Source organism: Chlamydotis macqueenii, chromosome 1, assembly GCF_036417535.1.
Source record: "Chlamydotis macqueenii isolate bChlMac1 chromosome 1, bChlMac1.mat, whole genome shotgun sequence".
Taxonomy (NCBI): domain Eukaryota; kingdom Metazoa; phylum Chordata; class Aves; order Otidiformes; family Otididae; genus Chlamydotis; species Chlamydotis macqueenii.
The window spans coordinates 159,683,995-159,700,042 of NC_141556.1; the positions used below are offsets into that span (position 1 = coordinate 159,683,995).

At 42.3% G+C, this 16,048-nt stretch overlaps 1 protein-coding gene across 1 annotated transcript in view; it reads right to left on the reverse strand.

The window, feature by feature from the left end:
* The window catches only part of RAP2A (RAP2A, member of RAS oncogene family), a 32,302-nt gene extending 16,945 nt beyond the window's left edge, over nucleotides 1-15,357 (reverse strand). Inside the window, exon 1 of the mRNA XM_086771290.1 lies at nucleotides 15,025-15,357. Coding sequence (XP_086627416.1) covers nucleotides 15,025-15,338 — 314 coding nt within the window. The 5' untranslated portion in view covers nucleotides 15,339-15,357. The remainder of the gene's footprint in view (nucleotides 1-15,024) is intronic.
* Between the last annotated feature and the right edge of the window lie 691 nt (nucleotides 15,358-16,048).

Genomic DNA, 16,048 nt, shown 5'->3' on the forward strand with positions numbered 1-16,048 from the left:
CCGGTGGCTGTACACCAGCTGATGGCCTGTGTCATCCAAAGAGGCAGTTACTCAGCTGAACTGACAGAAAGGATGGGCTTTGCTAGCTGAGAGAAAAAGCAACGCGCACATGCATGTGTGAGAGATGGAGGGAGAGAGAGAAAAAGAACTAAATCTGCAGAACAAGAGGCTATGTCTCTTACTGACATATTCTTTTCAGAGTGAGAAAAAACAAACAAGCCAGATCAACCTAAACAATTTCTTTAAAATGTTGCAAATTCCAACACTTACACCAATTTTAACGTTGCTTAAATTAGGTAGGAAACAAACAACGTGACTTTAGATTGATTAAACCAAACTTGTTCAGAAAGTAACTTAGTGACAAAATTTTCATATGTGGACAAAATCTGTTCTAAACAGAAGATGACTACAGAACCTGGTGAAACCAACATTTTTGTTTTTGTCCTGGCTCCTGACTCCTCAGGCTAGAAGACTGAAAAACCCCTCTGCACATGTATGCATATATTTGTGTATATGCGTACATTTTAGCTGTCTCTCTCTCTGAGTACACTTATTTTTGAAGTGGCAGCATTTAGGTAGGTAACAGTTTGTGAAAGACACTAATCTATAATGTACTTCGTCCTGAGAAACAAAATATTACCCCAATATTTAAAAGTCTGTTTGTCACATTCTAGGTACAGAAAAGATGATAATTTGTATGCTCAACCCTCAAAAGCAACAGTAATAATGGTAAGCAAATATTTAAGAAAGTTGGATTTCTTTTAAGAAAGAGCCTTTATTTAAAGGTATCACACACCCTAGTGTCCATTACACCTTCTTCATTGAATCACTAATCGGTAACTAGAATTTCCTGAAAACAGTCCACTAATTACTTTTTCCACATTTAGTTGTCCTATGCAGAAAGGCCATTTCAATTCATATGAAGGTGTGTGCGGGGGCATGAAACCCAGTCTGTTCCCAGTCCTTTTAATCTAACCACATTTCTTGCTGACAGACAAAGTCTTTCAAAAGACGGTGTTTTGATCATCTCTGGGAGAAGAATGTAGACTTCAATTACCAGTCCAATTATCCCAGTCAGGAAGGCAATACAATTGCTTAATTTTAGAGTAATAAGGGACTTTCAAGGTGTGCCTTCTCAACTTTCATCCAAGATCGAGCTTTCCATTGTCCCTCTCTAGCAGATGAAGCTACCCTGATGGCAGCCCCTATTTCTGAATAAAAACCATCAGGAGAAGAATTCAACATAGGCTAAGTTCAGTGACTTCACACCTTTAGGTGATTCATTTTCTTCCTTGAATATGCTCACCACAATTTTTAAAAAGGTGAGTTTTTGCATCTTTTAGCCAAATACAGTCTACTAGGGTTAGAACAAGATAAAGGAAAAAAAAAGCAATATTCTGCAATAAACAGCAAATCATATTGAATGACCAAGTTCTTGAGAATCCATGGGGAGAAAAAAAAAAAAAAAAGGTAAACTTTTTTTTTCTCTCAAGATCCTATATTATTTCCTATATTAAGTCTACAAAGTAGCAATTCCTCCCTGAAATGAAAACTTTGTAACCACAGCTTTTTCTCAGTGTCCATATCAGGCCCACAGATAACACCAGCAAGCACAGCAATATGTGTTATGCACATCACCCTCCTTCCCTCTTCCTTATGTTCCAGGGCAATCCAGGCCTTTTAGGTTCAACTATCTTCATCTTAGTTTCTGTTATTTTATTTTCCTTTTCAGAACACAGCTATATGGTAAACTTTGGCATTATGTGGATTTGTTTAATTGAAGAGTGACAGAAGTAGTAAGAGGAAGCAGTCAGGAGAAACCACTTTTCCATCATGAGATCAGATTACCATGATGCTTACCTTCAGCTTCTTACAATATAATTTTTAGACAGATAATCGTATTTTGAACATGTCCACTATAGTTAAGCAGTATGACTGAGGGTTCATATGGTCTGCAAATGGCAGTCACTTCCTTCCCTTGAGAAAGGACCCTGCTTTTATTTAAACATTCACATTACATGTCCTGTCTATAAGCCATTACAGCTGCCCAGTAGTTGAACTCTGGGCAATTACAAACATAACCAACAGCGTAAATCAAAAAGATGGGAAGAACAGCAGCTCCAGTCCATCAGGAGGTTAAGGACTGCATTTGCTCACTATGGTTCCTGAAAACCACCCTCACACAGATGTGCAGCAAGTCCAGCAATCGTCCAATTACATGGTCAGTGCCGAATCTGAGGTAGAGAGCCCGGTGGCAGCAGGGCTATTTCCACAATAACGTCAGACCTTTAAGTAAAATCTGGTACTCGGAGTTGTAACAGAAAAGCATTCCTTGCCAACAATTGCTGATAGACTCATCATCTGATGGGTAGCAAGCATCTGACTTTGGTTGCTAAGAAATGTGGTTACAGAGAGCACTAGAAATAAGAGAGTTAGGAGAAGTTTGACTAAAAACTGCTAGATGGTAAACAGACTCATGAGAAATTTGCAGCAGCTACAGAAGACAGCGATATTTCAGCAAGCAACAGAGGCTACATAATCACAGAAGGAACAACTATAATGTATATAGCTCCAGACTAGAGGCAAGACCATTAGATATCCAATCACATAGTCCAGGCAAAATTATCACTTGATCCATAATGTTGTTATCTTTAAAGGCAGCAGAGGGTTCTTCAAATCTAATCCCATTAAAACAGAGCCATTCACCACATCAACAGGCAACCCTCTCCACAATTTGAGTCAAATTTCAGAATATTTGGATGGAGTGAAATTCCAGAACATGCCATCATGCCTAAGTTTTATGGAACACCAGGGATCAGAAGGCTATCTACTCTCCCATGGCCAACCTACAACAGCTACTGGAGAAGCAGATGATGTGAAGATAGCTTGCTGAGCGTCCACAGCTTTTAATGTTAAAGTGAGGCTGCAGACTCAAACTAGGGGAAACACAGAAGAGAGACCTATGAAGACTAATTAATCAAGTTTCTTCCCATTTGATATTTAACATTAAAACTCTGTGGACTCTCAGCAGGCTGTCTTGATATCATCTGCTTCTACAGTTTCTTCCTAGGAAAGAGTCTGTCATCCCTCACACAACTATTTGTAGGAGGATAGCCACATGAGCAGATTCTACTCCAAATATAATGTTTAAGCAACTATATTATATAGCCTGTGTACAGAATTCCTTTTTTAGAGAAGGAAGACATCTGAAGTACAGGAATTGTCAAGCCCATGCTGTGGATGATACAATCATCAAGTCTGTGGTCTACTCAATATTCTGTACTAACAAGTTCCATACAAAGGCATTCAGGAATTCACTGCTCAAAATGTAAGGAATGACACCGATGTGAGAGAGCAGCAGAGGAAAATATTCTGATGGCAAATATTTCTGGGCCAGAATGCAAAACCAAGTTAGGTAAATATACTAGCACTCCAGAAGAATTTAGGGAACCGTGTCCAAGAGACCGCTCCACAAAATTTCTGCCTACCCACTTATTTTCTTGACAGGCCACATCCATCTAAGTTTTTTGTCAAAACAGAGTAGCTGCCTGAAGGCCTACAGCTGTGCAAGCCCAGCTGAGCCACATACTGGAACCACAACAGGGTTCCACACACTTGAGCTCTCTGGGGATTTATAGATGAGGCATGCAAGGAGACAAGTCCCTCGAGAAGCCTAAGTCACTAAACATTCCTCTGTGAATCTAGTAACACACCAATAAGATACTCAACAAAAACCGCAACAGATACCACTTCCACAGAAAGCCATGAGAACAGAAGCAAGAAGTGGCCATGCTGTTTCTCACATTTAATGCAGGATACAGCGATCACAGCGCTGATCAAGGAGGTGAAAGACCTGCACCATATACCTTCTTCAGTCATCGGAGTTTCACATTTTCTTTTCCCAGAAGACTGCTCTAACCACTAAGCTACAAGTGAGGTTGAGAAAATACTCTTCAATCTTCCTGTTGAAGATGCACCGCTACGAAGGCAAAGACAAAGACATGAAGGCAAATTCACAAATCCCAACGGAATAACAACAGAAGGAGATCAGGTGCATAAGCTGAAGAAAGATACTAGGGACTGAAACCTCGGGATTTTTCTGGACTGCTTATTCACTTTAGATTAAGAAGCCACTGCAAAAACGCAAGATCAGTATTCCACACAGTGAATGCGCACCAGAAGACTCCCCTAGTCCATGTGACAAAAATACTTCAGGAAAGGTCCGTTTTTGCTCCATGATGACATAGTAGCTTTCATTTTTTCCCCATTCTTTTAGAATTTAAGTGTCTTGGCCAGGGAGAGGGCCTACCTCACAAGAGGTGATATCCTAGAGACGTAAGGAGATATTTTAAGTGGTTTGCTGCAACAGGACTACACACCTCAGAGCAAAGCAGATTCCTGAAGAACTGACGCAGAAAAGAAATAGTAAGCTATTTTGCAAGACCCATTTCTCATTTATTTCTCAATGAAATGCAAGAAAAGAGAAGGCTGACACTGGAGTAAAAAAAAAAAAAAAACAAACAAAAAAAAACATCTCCTCCAGTGTATTGCATGTTTAGAAGATCAATGCCAGGATTCCCTGCATCCATTCTGCTTTGGACAGCATCCTGCACACTTGGTACAAAAATGAAAACAACTCCTCCTACCCGCAAAACCCCCACTGTATACCAAGGAGATGATATGTTCAAGAACCAAAGTAGATTAAACAGGTTTAAGTTGTACTGCATTGTACCTCCCAAAAACCTAACACCACATCCAAACGGATGAAAGCAATGAGAGAATTCATTCCAGATTACCGCTTGGATTTTGATTGTGGGCCGCAGCGTTAACCCAGCAGAAGGTGACTCATGCTTCTCTCTTCCAGGCATTGTAGGGAGTAACCTGCATGTCAGCTACCAAGAATCTAACTGCTTCTGCGACTAGCAGAGCAGATGCTTGCTTTAAGAAGTGAGATGGAAAGCCTGGATTTGACTGGAGATTAAGAAGCTCCAGAAGAAATAGTTCAAGGTGATCAACTTCTGCCCTTCAAATTATTTTCAAAAAGAAATCTAATTCCTAAAGTTTTTAAAAAAAAAAAAAAAATCACCTAAACCAGAAAAACACAAATCATTCACTGTTTGACTGGTTTTCAGCAGAACTATTACAGCACAAGAGAGGCAAATTTTGAACCTGAAGATAGAAGATTACTACTAGGAAAACCCTTTACAACGTGAAGTTCTTTTGCCAGTAGAAAGTAATCCACAGACTGAAAACATACTTTCTTAAAAACAGTGTACAACTAGCAGTATACAAACAAGGACTGCTGTCATGTAGTTTAAAAAATACACATCCAGGATTCTACATTACGGCCAAGTGCAATTAAATACAGAGGTGGGTGAAAAACATAACAAAACAGACTTCCCCCTCCCAATCATTTATAACTTTTGAGGACACTGGTATAAAACCCAAACCACTCCATATTCAATGTTTTGTTCTGATAAAACAATGAGCTTCTAAAATTTAAAAATTAAATTGAAAACATGGTAAGGAAATTTGAAAAGAAAAGCAGTCTTTGAGGAAAGAATTTATGCATTTCTAGATAGGTCTTATAAAGTTCATGGCTTTTTCAAAAGAAAAAAAGCATTCCAATTATTTGCACATTCATAAAACTTTTCAAGTAAGATTCTTGTACAGCAGTTGTTATAGCAATGTGGGAAGCTGCAACCAGATCTAATTAGATAAAGTAGGCTGATCAGTCCTGGCTTATCTTCTATGCTGTAAAATACATCAGAGTAAGAGGGCAAACAGTAGACATTACCCTGCCAAAACTTGCTCGCCACAGCAAGCGCACATATAGCCCAGATGCTATCTATGTGGCTATTTCTTGCAAGCATATTTTCTTGCAATTAATCAGAAATCCAGGACCAAAGCTCTTCTTCACAACATTCAGAGCACATCAAGTTCAGCACCCTTATCCAGTTCATTTCCAGTTCAAATTAAATTGTAGCTGAGTCGATACTCACATGGGAATCTCAAACACTATTAATCTTTTAGTTAAGGTGGCTACCTGTTACCCAGAACAATAACGGGAAGTCACTAAACCATTCTATAAAGTAAGAGTTATATTTTATCTTACTCCAGACCACTACCCTAAGCTATTACATTCTAGTATTTTAAAAGGCTTTAATATCTGCCTCATTACCCTGACTTTTTGCAGAAGACAGTATGTTAAAAGATGTTAAAGCTCTATCTATATGATGCAAGAAACACTTCAAAACAAGCTAATCATCTCTAAAAACACTAGGCCTGATGAAGACGAGAATTAAAATATTGTCACCATTGCATTTTTAAAAAGTACAGCACCAACTAATTGAGCTAGCCCTATGACATGAATGTTGAGAAAGGATAATGTGCTCATATCACACCTTTAATTCTCTTGTCTAGACTAGGATTTAAGACAACACAGCTGCTAAAATGCAACCCATTGACAAAGAAAATGTTCCAGCTGCACTCATCATTGTAAAATGTACCTAGACTGTACTGTTTGCCTTAGTGTGGCAAAAACTAAATACTAGTCCCGTACTGGAAACCTCTCAAAAAAAGCCAACCCCAAAACAGACCAGCATGAAGCTAATGAATAAGAATATATGAAGAAGCAGATAGCTATAGTTCTTGTTACCTTAACAATCACGTAAATCTTTGTACAAGTCACTACATGCCAGGATAATTTAGCACTGCAGTCCCAATTGCTTCTCTATTCTCTCTCAGAACATTATCATCACATACCACCTACACAATTTACAAGGAGAAAAAAAAAAAAAGGAAGAAAAAAAAAAAAAAAAAAAGATGTTTGAGCAACACTTGCAACCTTTCAGAAATCAAATAACCAGGAACGCCAGGTTTGTTCTTAAGTGCAAAAAAAATAAAAATCTGACACTGAATTATTAAGTGGAAAACTAGAAAGGGAATGGATGTAATGATTTTTGGGAGAGCCACCCACTCAGAGACTTCAAATTTTATTCACCTAAAAAATTTCAATTGCCAAAGAATGTCTATTTTTTAAATTTCCATCCAAAAAGTATGCTTGTTAACATAAGAGTTTTAACTAAACATACTGTTACCCAGAATGTTTTATGCATGACCAAATAACAAAATTTGTTTGTATCCACATACTAGCCAACTGAAGTGTAGAGAATCATGGTTATTTTGAAAGAAGAGATGCAAGTTACTGCCAACTGTGTTGGCTATAAAAAACAGTATTTAAAGAATTATTGTCCTCTAGGCAAAACAGAAATTCAAAGGCAAAACAGAAATTCTAATGACTAATGATTTTTTTTGATAAAATTTTCCAAATATTCATTGCAAAAATCTGTGTCAAAACAGCTTAATGAACAGCAAGATAGAAAACATTCAACCCCAAGCATTAATGCTATATTATCATACTAAACTATGAAAGCCATTAAAGTCACTATTATATTTGGTCTTTAACACATTAAATAGCACTTTTACAACACAGACGCTCTCAAGCAGCACTGCACAACTGCAAACATGCAAGCAAATTTAAGAAGCCTTGTCACATACTATTCTACTATTTGACAATTGTAGCTAGCCGTATTTATTCACACACCTCTACAACAACATGAGCTACAGCAGCAATTAAGACCTGTAAAGAGAAGACGATGCTAAGTAATACAGGCATCATAAAAAGATAGGCTATACTCTAAACTAGAACAATCTAAACTAAACATGCATACAAAAGAAGCTTGCATACCTGGCTTTTTCAATAAAAGTCCAAAGAACACCTAAAAAAGCAGGAGGGGAATAAAAAGACTTATTTTCAGTGCCCACATACGTAAACTATCATGTCACTTTACCTTACAAAGAAAAATAAATAAATCTTGGAGAGGAATATTTATACAATCAGCTGGGGGCATAGGGGAAGAAGCAGCCAAAAAACCAACATCAGAAGACTCTGGTTATAACTATTATCTCAAATTTTCATGTTTTCCACAGAAAGTAACTTAAAGTAGCAAGAATATTTCAGATTATCAAGAAAGTGAGAGGAAAATAAAAGAGTTAAGAGAACTCTGCAAGTATGGAATCTAATTCAACAGCTTCTACAGGAAAACAATAAAGGTAATATATTCTGAAGATGCATGAGCACCTTGAAATATCTAAGTTTAATCTTAAGACATGCAACTTTAAAATAATAATCTATAGCTTAAAATTGCACACTGTCAGAGACATTTTTCAGAGGACTGTCTAGGTACAAATTTCCCAGCTAAATGAAGAAACACGTAATTTTGGTCTGACAGAATTAGGTAACTAATTTCAAATTAAAACAAAGGTAGATTCACTAAAAAAAAAAAAAAAAAAAACAACTAAACTCTAGAGAGTCAGAAAGAAGCACTGTAAACTTATTTTAAAGGCACAAGAGCACAAAGAGAAATTAAAAATCTGAGTTTAAAACTAAATATATTTTACAGTAATGTCCTGTATCCTGCAAACTTGTACTCTTTCTGTTATAGACACTTTCCAGGGGATAGTCTACGTGTCAGCTTCCCAATAAGACACAGAAGACGGCCACACAGCTGAAGGCTCTGACGTTATATACAGGGTCAATTTGATACAACTGACTACTTGTGTTTACCATTTCTGTCTCTACAGATGCTTAAAATATTTGCATTTTCTTCTTATAAATCAGTAAAGTTCTCACCTGAGAAACAGCTATCGACAGGTATCCCTTATGGGGGTGGGAGAAGAGGCCAGTACAGCTCTTCTGTGGTACTTACATATTTTAATGCAATGGTTGATGTCTGCACCATGTTGGAATTCTGTTCAGCTCCCTACAGTTTCTCAGAAATATGTACAAGTGTTTGACAGGATTTGAAATCTATTAATCTGTTTTTGCAATAAAGTGCTAATTTCATCTGATGGGTGCATAAGAGTGGCTGACCAGCCATCCTATAAAGAATGGGGGCCATGCCTGTTACCTGCTCTGCCTTTTTCACTTAAAGATGAGTACTCAAATTAATCCACTACACTGAGATTATTGCAAGGAAAAAACCTACTTGCTAAAAAAGACTTCAGGATTTCAGTCTGTTCTTATTTTTAACATCTCTACATAGCTAGCATCTATGAAAGTCTCTAGACATTTGTCAACCTTTCACATACAGAGGGAATAGTATTCTCCAAGTTTCACTTCTGAACATTTAGGTATTTCTTTCTGGAAGGTTGGAGCAATGCTTGTGGTTGAATGTGTCGTAGCAGTGTTGACGATGAATTCTCTAAATATATCTCAAAATGAGAAAAATATTTTCTTAAAATAAAAAAAAAATTTAGAAATACATAGAATTTCAGAAAACTAGTAAATTCAACCTTGCTTAAGAGTACTTATTACAGTGAACAGGTAAATAACTAACTAAACTATTTCATCTCCTCAAAACTCTGTATTTACTGAAAGTCATTTCTATGATGGGACCTGTTGGAGAGAGTGCAGAGGAGGGGCACGAGGATGATCAGAGGGCTGGAGCACCTCTCCTACGAGGACAGGCTGAGAGAGTTGGGGCTGTTCAGCCTGGAGAAGAGAAGGCTCTGGAGAGACCTTATAGCAGCCTTCCAATACATAAAGGGGGCCTGCACAAAAGATAGGGAGAAACTCTTCAGCAGGGCCTGTTGTGATAGGACGAGGGGTAATGGTTTTAATGTAGAGGGAGGTAGATTCAGACTGGACATAAGGAAAAAATTGTTTATGCTGAGGGTGGTGGAACACTGGGACAGGTTGCCCAGAGAGGTGGTGGATGCCCCATCCCTGGAAACATTCAAGGACAGGTTGGACGGGGATCTGGTTGGAGATGTCCCTGCTCCTTGCAGGGGGGTTGGACTAGATGATCTCTAAAAGATCCCTTCCAACCCAGATCATATTATCTGGTTCCAATGAGGATCTGGACCCCAATGTGCTAAACAATCTTTGAATAAAAACCATACTTAATTTTCAAAGTACTTTGAAAGCAACATTTTCAAACTAGACATTCAAGTAATTTGTAATTTCACATGTAGTTTTTCAGACTTAATCACCATTAAGTCACTAAATACATCAATTAACATTGACTCAAGATGCTGATTTCACAATTAATAATTTTCAATAATTACCTCTCTTGTCTGTTTTAAATTACCACACAGAATCCCTAGACTGGGAGGCAGACTTTCATCCTCGTGATAAACACCATCACAAAGAGCATTCCCAACTCAGAGGCACATTTCTGTGATCTTACATAGCAATACATGCCTGTACCATTTAGTCTGCCTTTTCAGACAGTCTAAATTAAAAAATTCTCTGGTCTTTGCTTTCTAGAGAAAAAACAATAGATTAGAAGTCTTATTTTCTTTTTCCTCACTACTTGAAACAAAGCATTTCCCAAAAATACTATTTTAAGTAGAATCTGTTAGATTCCCCAAAACATGAACACAACAGTCCTGCCTTTAAAGCACTGGTAAGACATTTAGAGAAACTATTGGAAGTGAAGAACTCTGAATTAACTTTGTAAGTTTTTTTTTTAATTTTTGTGTATTAATTTCCTGCTTGAATAAAAATAATAACACTTTTTATTTCATGATGTTCTACAAAATATATATATATATTAAAGCCTGTAGGACAGACTGATAAATTGTATTACTGAAGACTACATAAGCACCTAGAATGAGGTGCTTATGACACATACCTAATGAGGTTTAAACGTACCTTCACGGGAAAAAAATATTGGCAAGGTCAAATCCAAAACTAAAATTCAGTATATTGTAAGCATCAGCAGACTCTCTTCAGAGAGCTTTCGAATCATACAAAAGACAAACACAACAGTGTTAGAAGTTACCTAACTCACTTTCCACAAAACAAATGACATTTCCTAATCTGCATACTCACTATTTATTTCTAAACCTTGATACCTAAATGGGGTGTACCACTTCCAATCTGTCTCATTTGACAGCTTCTGTTCTTACTTCACTGTAGACCTTCACTGGCATGGGCCCACTCATCCAGTTTAGCCTTGCTTTCACAAATAAAAGGTTTCTCCAGAAAACAGTTCATTCTGAAACCAGAGTGAGTTCTGTCTGCAGCACAAACAACACACAGTTCTTTGTTGCCAATCTTGCAAATCCATTTTGGAGGGAAAAAAAGTCCCAGAGCTGCAGCACCTACAAATGCACAGATAACATATTTTGTGAAATATTTCACCAGGAGGCAGTAAAGCAGCACTTGAATCCCTTTATCCTTCTTGTATATAGAATGCAAGGAGTACCTTTCAAAGCTACCACATATAAAACATTATGTACACTCCATCTTCCTAACAGTACAAACCTTCAGCATTTGCAAGAATCAGAAGAAACAAGGCTTAATGGACATACTTGATGTAAGTGGAATCCAAAAACTGGTTCTAGGTGCCTGAAACGCTAAGAATGTGGTGTCGGAATAATGCATTTCAGATAGGCAGTCAATTGTGCAGAGAATAGGAGGTCCCAAACTGATAACTTAGCTATCATCATCAGTGATAACAGCTTCAAACAAGCATGGAGGCACTCTCAAGTTCCTAAACCCAGAGACCAACCCTAAACCTTTGGCCTCATTCCACACAACCCACTGCCCTACGTTAGGACACAACCCCTCTGCCTTCCTACCTTCTGGTTACACTCTTTATCCAGCAAAACAAGGCATCCACAGCTTCACTCACCTAGGGCACATCCCCTTTCACCACTTGCCTGCCCGCCATGTTCTGCTACTAAAGCATACGTTCCAGATATGCTGCAGGCACTGCAAGAAAAGCCGATTGCAGAAGCAATCGCTCTGTACATGAGCGATAGCCAAGCCTCTCCTTGGGTCGAAACTGTTGTAAGAGACAGCATCTGGTGGAGGGAGAACAGCAGCTGTGATTCTGTACCACTGAGATCCTTCATCCAATGCCGGCAGCATGCTGCGCAGTGGGAAACTCCGTCCCAGAGTACAGTGAGCACTTCCAAACCCTCTTCCTTTTCCTCATTCTGTGTCTAGTCAGAGCTGCTGGGGGTGCAGTCATCCACTCAGATCTGACAGGGCTCCCTTAAGGAAGGTAAAGTACCTGGACCCATTCTTCGAAAGATCCAGACAAAAATGTCTTATTTACTTTGAAACAAAGAATACACACTTCAACCTTTTCCCAGGAAAGAACTTCAATCATCTGCTTAAAAGCTATGGAGGCATCCTGCACTCTTGTTAAAGCTGCGCACCGTGCCTGAAAGGGATGCAAGGATACTCCCACAGTACACAAGGAAACTTGACTTTACGGTTTTGCCATTAGGAGACTTCTCTGCAGACTGGGAGACCTGGATTTCAGTCCTTTTTCTAAGTCTACTTATGCATTTTTTAATATTAACTAGTCATTTAATGAGAACAGCAACTATACTGGCAAGAGTGATCTCAACCTCTTCCAACCACTAGCTTCAGAGTTAAGTAAAGGCCCACTTGCTTCCTCTCTTTCGTTCATGAACATGTCATTCATTCCTATAACGTAACTCAACTTCATCAGGTGTAGCAAAGGACACTTTTAGGTAAGTCTGGCCTGGTATATGAAGGTTAGACCAGGAAAGTAGAAGATTCAAGCATGCATCTCTTCACCTGAAGGGGAAATTTCACCTGGCTTTTCTACTTCTTGGGAGAGTAATAAAAATTATTCTCTGATTATGTAATAACACAGGGATTCTTCCATCAAAACAAAAAAAAAATAGCAAGGACAACATGTAAAATTCAGAGATATCTACCAGTTAGAAATCTGGACAACCAGTTTTAGGTACAATGAAAGTTCAGAGATTTTTAGATCATGAGTTTGTATCAATATAGTCATTTTCAGGTACATCTCATCCAAAATCCCTAAGTAAACACAACTATGATTATTTGTCTCTCAACACTGATTAAACACAACATTTGTGCAACTGTAAATTGTAATTTAGAAGTACAGATAGGTATTATATCTGTGAACACGCATTCTTCCAGTTTAACTGGTAAAAAGGGACGCAAGCTTAAGTCAACAGCATGTTAGGTCTTACACTACCTGCAAACTTAAGTCAAGTTCCAAAACATAACAACAACACAACCCATAAATACAAGATGAGGTAAGTTGACAGGGAAAGATCTGGTGCACTTGCTGAAACTACATCAACACCACATCCCATTCAGCTACAACTCAATTAAAATTTTCAGGACTTGCTAAAATTTTCAGAATTTCAGCTGCTGAAAGTGAAGTGCAGAAGCGAAAATTAGGACTAAAACACTGCTCACACTTCTTTCACAGAATACCTAACCAAAAGCCAAAAGTTGAAGTCTTGCAGCAAAAGAGATGGCAGAAGGAAAATAAGAGCAGCACTTAGATCCACTCTCAGCAGTGCTGAGTCAATGTAACTGTTTAAGTACAAGTTGCTTTCTATTCTGCCTCACCTATCAACAGCTTGTCAGCTGGGGTCTGACAAGCCCAATGTCAGATGCCCCATTGCAAGGCACAATGCAAGGTGCAAAAGCTACAGCCAGGGGCTCAGAGACTAAATGAATTTACATCACCGATTAAACACAGGAAAACCAACAGCATGTATTTATGAGTAAAGTCTGTCCTAACTACTTAAAGAAAAAATGTTCTTCCATAAGGTACGTGTGAATGATAAGGATCGCAAGGATACGGAAAACGCATTTTCCATAACAAATTCAAAGATAACTCAGTTACATTGGTCTTTAGAAATCTCCAGTGAAAAAGTTGGGACATACATTAAGAAACGCTTACTATGAGAAAGTTGCAAATCTCTAAAAATATCAGTGCTTTGTCTCCTCCCTCCCCTTTCCCCTACTCACCCTCCTCCCCAGTTTCAAAACGCATCCTCCCCAGGCCTTGGTCTGGAATGGCAGTTTCTGGGAACAGACCATACCGGACCATATGATTAGCCATTATCACCTTTTATGCTCCACTCTACACGAAGATGCTAATCCAAGAGCTGTGGTCCAGCTAAGTTATTTACAAGGGTTTCCCTCTCAGATGTCCAAGCCAAAGCTACCACCAGTTCTGCGACATAATTACAACCTCTCTCCAGGGGCAATAACAGATCTCTCTCCACGATGATCCGGCCAGCGGCATTTTCTCATCCAGGCTACGGTTCAGAGGGTCGCTATGATGTCAAATGGTGCATCTCCCCTTATTTTAGCGCGACCAGCTGCATCTCAGCCGCTGCCACCTCACTGATTGACGCCTATCTAAACAAGGCTGCGGTCATAAAAACAAACTGGCAGTACCCACTGGTGTTTCAGCCACCGTGGGTTCACTCCTAACAGAGCGGCTGGCAACGCGACCGTGGGAAATTTGAGAGAAAGGCCGGCACACAGAAGGCCTAACACTGACAGCCATCATCTCTTTACCAAGAAAGGGGCTTTGCGCTCCGCACTTTTAAGAGGAGTGGGAAGTTTAAGGAAATACCTATGCAGGTATCCCAAAAAGCCGATCTCTGCCTGCCTTTGAAGACCTGTGTGCTGCACCAACACACCCGGGCGCTTCCCTTGCAAACCACGTCCACGGAGAGAGTACACTGGGGGGCTGACCCGCCCCGATATCTGGGGAGCTGCCATATTTCACGCAGGGGCACCCCAAACGGAAAGGGGCGGGGGGGTGGGGTGGGGAAAGCTAGCAGCGGGAACCGCAGGATCCCCCCGCTCCCGCTCCCCCTACCCCCGCCCACAGCGGGCCCGGGGCGGCGGGCGAGGCACCAGCGGGGGCGGAGGACGTGAGGGGGCTCGGAGGAAGGAGGGAAGTCCCGCCGCCCCGGGGGCGCCAGCGGAGAGGGAGGAAGCCGCAGGGCAGGCACCTGAGCGGGCAGGGCGTGGGCAGCCCCCGGGCCGGAGATCCGGGCACTACCGGCCGGCCCGGCGCGGGGGAAGGAGGGGGACGGAGGGGACGGGCGGCCCGCAGGCCCCGGAGGGCCGGGGCCGCAGGTGGGCGTCGGGCGCGGCCGCCGGAGGAGCCGGTGGTCGGGACAAGTCACCTCTTGACGCGGATGATCTGGTCGCGCATGGGTCGGATGTCCTGGAAGCTCTGCTGGTTGACAAGGCTGTAGACGAGGATGAAGCCCTGCCCGTTTTTGATGTAGAGGTCCCGCATGGAGGCGAACTGCTCGGTGCCCGCCGTGTCCAGGATCTCCAGGACGGAGGGGGAGGCGTCCACCTCGATCTCTTTGCGGTAGAAGTCCTCGATGGTGGGGTCGTACTTCTCGATGAAGGTGCCGGTCACGAACTGCACCGTGAGCGCCGACTTCCCCACCCCGCCCGAGCCCAGCACCACCACCTTGTACTCCCGCATCCTCCCGCCGCCGCCGCCAGCGCGGACGGACGGACCGCCCGTCCACCCGCCCGTCCGGCCCGACCCGCACCTGCCGACGGGCCCTTCCTCACCCCCCCGCCATGGGCCACCGCCCCGCCCTGCCTGCCGCCGCCGCAGCCACCGCCCCCGCCGCTCCGCGCCCGCCCGGCGGATGCTGCCGGCCGCGGCGGCTCCTGGGCGGCGCTGCCGGCGGCGGGGCCGCGCTCACGGGCTGCGGCGCGGCTAAGGTGGGGCGCCGGCCCCGCCCCCTCCTTCCCCTGTCGCCACGGCAACAACCAACGGGGGGGCGCAGGGGGAAGGGAGGGGGAGGGGGGAGGGGCGCTGAGGAGGAAGAAAGAGCGGGGAGGAGGGCGGGCGGTGCCTTGTCACGTGGCGCCTCCCCGCGTTGTGCCCCCTCCACCCCCGGAGGGCGCCGGCCAACCGGCGGGCGCGGGCGGCCGCACGTGACGCCGACGGCAGCTGCGAGTCGCGGCGGCGGCGGCAGCGGCAGCCCGGCCCCTCCCGTCCCTCGTCGCCCCGCCCTCGCCCGGCGCTGTCTCCGTGGAGACAGCAGCTCGCCCCCGCCTCCCGAACCCGTTCTACGGGCCGGCTCCGCCGCACGCCCTGACGGCGGGGCCAATTAGCGGCCGCACTAGCTGTCACGCGCCGGGCGGGATGAGCCAATGGGAGCGCGAGCTGGGGGGCTAGCC